This window comes from Ceratotherium simum, chromosome 23, assembly GCF_057802395.1.
Source record: "Ceratotherium simum simum isolate JZ-2026a chromosome 23, ASM5780239v1, whole genome shotgun sequence".
Taxonomy (NCBI): Eukaryota; Metazoa; Chordata; class Mammalia; order Perissodactyla; family Rhinocerotidae; genus Ceratotherium; species Ceratotherium simum.
This window is the reverse complement of record NC_141922.1, coordinates 3,627,403-3,634,451: the sequence shown is the minus strand read 5'-3', so window position 1 is coordinate 3,634,451 and position 7,049 is coordinate 3,627,403. Positions and strand designations below refer to the sequence as shown.

At 53.8% G+C, this 7,049-nt stretch overlaps 1 protein-coding gene across 1 annotated transcript in view; it reads left to right on the top strand.

Moving 5' to 3' along the window:
• Positions 1 to 677: 677 nt before the first annotated feature.
• DENND3 (DENN domain containing 3) overlaps positions 678 to 7,049 on the top strand; it is a 62,843-nt gene continuing 56,471 nt past the window's right edge. The window contains exon 1 of the mRNA XM_087447399.1: positions 678 to 832. Coding sequence (XP_087303525.1) covers positions 731 to 832 — 102 coding nt within the window. The 5' untranslated portion in view covers positions 678 to 730. The remainder of the gene's footprint in view (positions 833 to 7,049) is intronic.

The following is a 7,049-nucleotide window of genomic DNA, read 5'->3' as shown; positions in this document are numbered from 1 at the left end:
CCACGCCTGGCCAACTCAGCGTCCCTGGGCCTAGGAGGGCTTCCTGGAGACGGCTGGAGAGGCGGGCGAAGGGCCCGGCCTTAGCGCACGCCTTCCAGGGTGGGCCCCGTCGCTTGCTGGAGCAGGGGATCCTCGCACCTTTCGCCCTGGGGGCTGGGTGCCCTCGCCAGCCACCTGGAATGGGACCCCGCCCATTCCTTCCTCCGTTCCCAGGGGAAGGGGCTGCGGCGGGGCGGGGCGGGGCCGGCAGACCAGACTGCGCTTGCGAATGCAGCGCACGCGCCGGGACCCGCCGGGCAGGTTCGGAAATGACGACCTCGCTCGGGGCCCCGCGCCTGCCCCGCCAGTCCCGGCCCCCAAGGGAGACCCCGCCAGGACCCCGCCCCCGCTAAGGCCACGCCCCCGCCTCAACTCAGGCTCTTCAGGCCCCGCCCTCGCTCGGGCTCCGCCCCCGCCCGCCCTGGCCCACGAGGGAGGCCCGCCCCCTTCAGATAGGCCCCGCCCCTCCAGGCCCCATCCCCGCGAAGTGCAGCTCAGGCCCGCCCAGGCCCCGCCCCTCCCGTCAGTCCCTCCAGGCCCCGCCCCGCTCAGGTCCCGCCACGCCCCCGGCCCCGCCCCGCGGACGGCGCTCTCCGCGGACCCGCCAGCTGTGGACGCGGGCGCCGGGTGGGCAAGCGCGGCCGAGGGGCCCGAGCGGGTGCGCCCGGCGGGGTGCGGCCGTGGAGCAGCCATGGCGGAGGCCGCGCCGCAGCGCCTGGCGCTGCCCTCGGGGCTGCTGGAGCTGTGCGCGCTGCTAGGGGCCCCCCGGGACAGCTTCCGCGGCCCCGAGCAGGTGAGGGCCCCGCGGGGAAACTGAGGCGGGCGCAGGCCGGGCGGAGGTTGGTGGCGGCGGCGATCGGAGAGCGGGGTCAGGACCCGGCACACCCCGAGTCGGCGCCCCGTGCCCGGCGGGCCCCTCGACCCCCGGCCTGGGCGTCCGGGCCCCGCCACCCCGTGCCCACGGAAGCCCGGGGGCGGGGACCCCGAGCGTCTGCCGGCGGGAGGCGGTGCGCCGAGGTCCGGCCCTGCCCCGCTTCCTCCAGCCTGCGGTGCCGAGACAGCAGCTGTTCTCCCGGAGGTGGAGGAGTCGCCAGTGGCCGCCACCCGGGGCTACTTCCCCTGTCCCCTCCTGGGTGGGGACCCGCGGGAGCCGTGCGGCGGCTGTTGTGTTCAGGAGCGCTCGCGCCCGTCGGCCCCTCTGTCTTCAGGACGCCCACCTGGGCAAGGCGAAGGCGGGGTGGGCGAGACTAACGCGGCCGCTGCGCCTGGACTTCCACGGCCTCGAGGACCCAATCCTTGCCCGTCACCGATTAAATGATTTCATTCATGACACAAGGACTCACTGTCTCCTAGGTGGCGGGTTCTGTTCTAGGCACAATTTAATGAGATTTTAAGCTTTAGACTTAGGACGGCCTTTACATGTTCTTCATTTAGCCATCTGGATGAAACCTAGCTGCTTTTCTCACTTGCAGTAAAACCCCTGCTTCTGCCCCCTCCCTTTCTTGGTCTCGCGCCCTAGCAGCCAAAGTGACAAAGTCAAAGTGACAAAGTCATGTCCCTTTCTCCAGGAAAGCAGCAGCTTTGGAAATTCTCCTTCTTGTTTCTTTCCTGTGCTCTCACTTTTTCTTACTTCTGGAACCCTGGCTTTCTTCGAATCGGTCTGTGGCCCTCTTCTCTTGGCCCAGGGTGTCCGGGACTGTATGTGTCATTTTCCTCTGGTTAGTGGTGATGCCCAGTGTGTGCAGAGATTCCCCGACTCTACCGCCCAGTTATTTGGGCAGGTCCTTTCGTCTCATTCCAGATGACAGCAATGAAAGGCAGAGAAAGGCGTTTGAGTATTTAAGGCTCCAGGGTGGAAAGGAGGGCACCAAGAGAAGCTGAATGTTGCTGAAATTAACCAGACAAATATCTGTTAATGTCTGGGTGGTCTCTACTACTTCGCTTTAGTACAAAGTCAGTTTCAATGAGTTCTGCATTTCCCTCCCTCTTTCTTACTCCCTGAACCCCCATAATCAGTGTCCCCTTTTGATCTCTGTCTCCTCTGACCCTCGTGGATTGAGTTGTCTCCCTGCCTCTAATTTGCCCATGGCATTTCCTCCTTTTTCTTCAAATAGGAAATGACCTGGTTTCGGTTGTGGTCTTCTCCACAGTTAGGCATCTCTGCTTCTTGGATGATTACAACATGTCTATTAGTTGCCTCGATGTGAGACATGTCTTTTGAGAGCAGGATGAATCAACTGGAATATTTACAGTGGTACTTTCCTGAACTAAACAGGCTGCAGCATTTTCCCATCTGGCAGTTCACTACTCTGCATTTTAACTTTTACCCTCTTTATTCTATACTCTGATTCTGTTAGGGGTTTGGCAGAGGGTGGAGAGAAAAACAGTTGAAGGAGCAGGAATAAAGGGAGTGTTAGGTGATGGATTACACTTCCTTGAGTGATGCTACTTTTAAGAACTACATTAATGTTATAATTAACCAAACATGTGATTGTATTTAGTTAGTTTTATTTTTATAGCAGTTCTATTTTAAATGTCCAAGGCTTTTTTATAACTTTTAATTTTACTTTTTAAAATCACCATTTCTCTCTGGTTCAGGCATTCATATTTGGTGACGTGAAAAAGAGGCCCAGAGGTATGAGAAATATCCAACTTAATGTTAGGATAGTACAGTGTCCTAACTTTTTGTTTTGTTTCTTAGATGGAGTGGTGTTTGTTTGATGAGATAGTGACAATTTGAGAATACAGTTCAATCCCCATGTGAGTTACTGTATTTCGTTGCATTTCCCTCCACTCCTTGGTTGCTATGGAGACCAGGCATGCAGTGTGAAGGGATCCATCCCAAATCCATCACAGAGTGGTGGAAAAGTGCTTGGAGCACTTTTCATAGTCTAGGTCACTAGCATAAATCTTGTGTGTGAAGGCACATTTTTATGGTTTTTAGTGGAGAGCGTCCTGGCTTTCAATGTCTAGAGCAGCACTGTCCAAGAGAACTTTCTGGATGGTGATAACCAGTGTTGTTTATCTCTGCTGTCCAATACAGTAGCCACTGGCCACATATAGCTACTGGGTACTAATGCCACTGAGGAACTGGGTTGTAAATTTCATTTAATTATAATTCATTTAAATTTAAATAGCCACATGTGGCTACTGGTGACTGTGTTGGACAGCGCAGTTCTAGAGCGTTAAAAAATCTATTAATTTCTGTTCTATTTCACAAATGATGGCCAATCCTATAGTGAAGATCAGTGCCACTACATAATCTAACAGAAATAAATCTATGACTCAAATGAATTAGGGTGTTGTGGTTTTTACATTTTAATTAGCTTTTTTTTTGGACTAAAATGATGGTTATTGGGTAGGGGTTAGTAAGTCAGTGTCTGGGAGAGAAGAGCAGGAGATAACTGTTGCAAGAGTCTGGTCTTACCCTGTGGGTGAGGGGCAGTTGCACCAGGGATCAGAAAGTAACATTCTGGGCTCTGGGACTGTGCTTTGAGGATTTATTCTAATTAAAGAGTTGGACATGTGCAAATATGTACCAGTGAGACTATTCATTGCTGTCGTTGCTCAGGTTGTTCAGCGTGATGAAGACTTGAGAAGAGCCCAGCTGACCCTCAGTGGGGGATTGGGCAAATGCATTACAGAATTGTCACAGGGTGACACTGTATAGCTGTGAACAGGGAAGTCAGCCACACCTTATGGTTAAATGGAAAAAAAAAAAAGCTAATGGAATCATTTAAATAGGATGACTGTATTTATGAAAAAAATATATTTTATACATAAAAAATGGGAAGAATGTATCCCATGCTCTGCAAAGTGTGTTACCTTTGAGTCATGGAATTAAGGGGAGGCCTTCCCTTCCAATTGTTATTTCTTTTATTATTTTTATGTTGTGGTTATTTTTCTTTTTTAATGAGACTATGTTACTTAGCCAATCAGAAAAGACAACAAGGATATACATTTTGAGAAAAAAACAGATGGGTAATGAACTGCTGAATGCCAAGGTGGCTAAATTTGGCCACATCATTTTAAGTGACTAAAGATGAATAGAGGGAATGAGGGTGAGTTTATTGGCTTTAACGATGAGCAATATTCAGTCCAGACTGAGCATGCCTCTAAGGGATCACCGAGTGCCAAGTATGGGTGGATGAACCACATCCACTAAGAGCCATCTCTGTGCTAAATGTGGGGATACAGACGGGAAAGGAGTACAGTCCTTGCCTCACCCACCACACAACCCTGAAGGTGATGTAGTACCACAGCCCAGGGCAGCCGTGCTCTAGGAGGTGATTGGAAAGGGGAGGTGGGAGCCTGGAAGGAGATGCTCTAGGAGGTGATGAGGGAGGGGAGTGGAGGCTGGAAGGAGATGCTCTAGGAGGTGATGAGGGAGGGGAGTGGAGGCTGGAAGGAGGTCCCTCTAGGAGGTGATGAGGGAGGGGAGTGGGGGCTGGAAGGAGATGCTCTAGGAGGTGATGAGGGCGGGGAGTGAGGGCTGAAAGGAGATGCTCTAGGAGGTGATGAGGGAGGGAGTGGGGGCTGGAAGGAGGAGCTCTAGGAGATGATGAGGGAGTGGGGGCTGGAAGGAGATGCTCTAGGGGGTGATGCGAGGGGAGTCGGGGCTGGAAGGAGATGCTCTAGGAGGTGATGAGGGAGGGAGTGGGGGCTGGAAGGAGGTGCTCTAGGAGGTGATGAGGGAGGGAGTGGGGGCTGGAAGGAGGTGCTCTGGAAGGTGATGAGGGAGGGAGTGGGGGCTGGAAGGAGGTGCTCTGGAAGGTGATGAGGGAGGGAGTCGGGGCTGGAAGGAGGTGCTCTGGGAGGTGATGAGGGAGGGAGTGGGGCTGGAAGGAGGTGCTCTGGGAGGTGATGAGGGAGGGAGTGGGGGCTGGAAGGAGGTGCTCTGGGAGGTGATGAGGGAGGGGAGTGGGGGCTGGAAGGAGGAGCTCTAGGAGGTGATGAGGGAGGGGAGTAGAGGCTGGAGGGAAGTGTTCTAGGAGGTGATGAGCCAGGGGCATGAAGGCCTGGAAGAGTCCTGTTGTCCTGGCTGCAGAGTGAGGAAAGTCCCCCTCCAGTGAGGGTGAAGCTGAGAGGGTCCCTGGTGAGGAGATGGAGCAGGGAGCGGGCTGGACACGCGTCAGGCAGAGCGGAGAGCAGGGAAAAGCATGGCATCGTGACAAAGTCACGTGTGTCTGGAGAATGACTGAGGGGTTCAGTCATGTGCAGCTTTGGGGCCACCCGGGCTTCAGAAGCAAGCTGGGCTGCTGCTCGGGTGCATAACCATCCGGGTTGTCGGCCTGTCCTGTGACACGTGCACACGTGTGACACACACACAGGGTATATAGTAATAATGGCGATGTAGAGCAACACACCCCTGGTGGCGGGACAGAGGTGGGTCTGAGGGGCTGGTTTGGGCCCATGGAAGGGCCTGGACTCCTGGGGCAAGAGGCCGATGCGAAGTGTCAGGAGCCACTGCCTGTTGGAGCAGGTGGGTGACGAGTCATGTGTGCTCTTTAGACAGGGACGCCCCCCTTTGGGCGAGTGGACATGGATGCAGGTGGGGAGACCTGGGCCAGGGGGAGGGGGCAGTGTCATTCTTCTCACGGCAGAGACGTTGAGGGATTAGTTCCCGCTGAATCTGGACTGTGAGCCGCGGGGCGTGCAGGTGCTGGGTGTGCAAATGTGGTGCATATGGGCAGCAGCAGGGCTTTCTGAGGCCCGTGGCCTGGAGGTGTGCGTTTGCAGATGGGGACTGAGGAGGCAGGGGCCCACGGCGCCAGAGTCCCAGCCCCAAAGACCCGAGTGGTGTCATCTTCATCGCGAGGGGCGTGTAGGTGGAAGATCAGGTTTTGGGGAAACCAGTATGAGCTCAATTTTGCAAACTAAGTTTGAAGAGACCCACCTGAGTATGGCGGGAGGCAGCTGGTTTAGTGGGGGACCGGAAAGAGGTCTGAGCTGGGAGTAGGACTCTGGGAACTGTCCCCATGTGCATGGACGGAACCGCCTGAGTGTTGCGATTGCCGGGCAGGCCAGGTGCATGGAGAGAGACTGGGGCCAAGGACTCAGCACTGGGAGGTCACAGCCAGGAAGAAGGGGTCCACAGGGGGCCATGGAGGAGCGGTCAAGACGGAGATAAAAGAGCAGAAGGGAGGGGCTGGCGAGGTTTCGGGGGGAAAAGGGGCCTGTCAGCTCGCGGCTGGGGAGGTTTCAGGGAAAGGGGCCCGTCAGCTCTCTGAGTGTTGCCTGGAGCAGACTCATTTGCTCCTCTCTCATTTATCTCAAGAGTTGTGTCACAGTGGGTGACCTATCGCTCAGTCTTTATGTAATGAAGAAACAGATGAGCTTATTTTCATAGTTAATTAGGTCCGAACTGCTGGATTTTGATACAAAAGTTTTAGACAAGGTTTCATAGAACTGAAGAAATGTGTTCCTTTCATGCATGACACACAAAAGGTTTTTAACTTATACAATAATCTGGATTTCCCATGCTTGGTCTTGGTTTCTTCTGGTATTTCCAGTGTATTTGCTGACTGAAAATGCTGTCATTGTATGAGTCCTTTTTGTGTCAGAATCCCCCTGTTGGTATCACTGATTCTGACTGAAATGTTGATGTTGGCTGTTCCTTTTCTGCCGGTCAGGGTCACATTTCTCCTGGCAACAATGATGTCCTTCCTGATGCCCTTTCTAAGGCTCCTCAAAGACCCTCCATTGGCCACTCCCCACCCCGGCTGCCTTTTCCCTTCCACATCTTTTATACCCAGAGAATCCTGCTTTAGACTTTTCTGTCTTGATCTAGCTTGGCACCTGAACCACTTGCTTCTCTCTCACAGACTGCATTTCATGTACCTTCTTTGAAAGACCTGAAGTCAATCTGGTAGCAACATGTGGGTAGTCCTGACTCTGTAGTAAGACAGAAAAGACAGGGAAGGAGGAGCCCAAGTTCTTTATCTTATTTTGGGGAAGAATGAAAAGACAAAAGGTTAAAAAAAAATCTTGTACCAAGTTAAAGTTTAAAA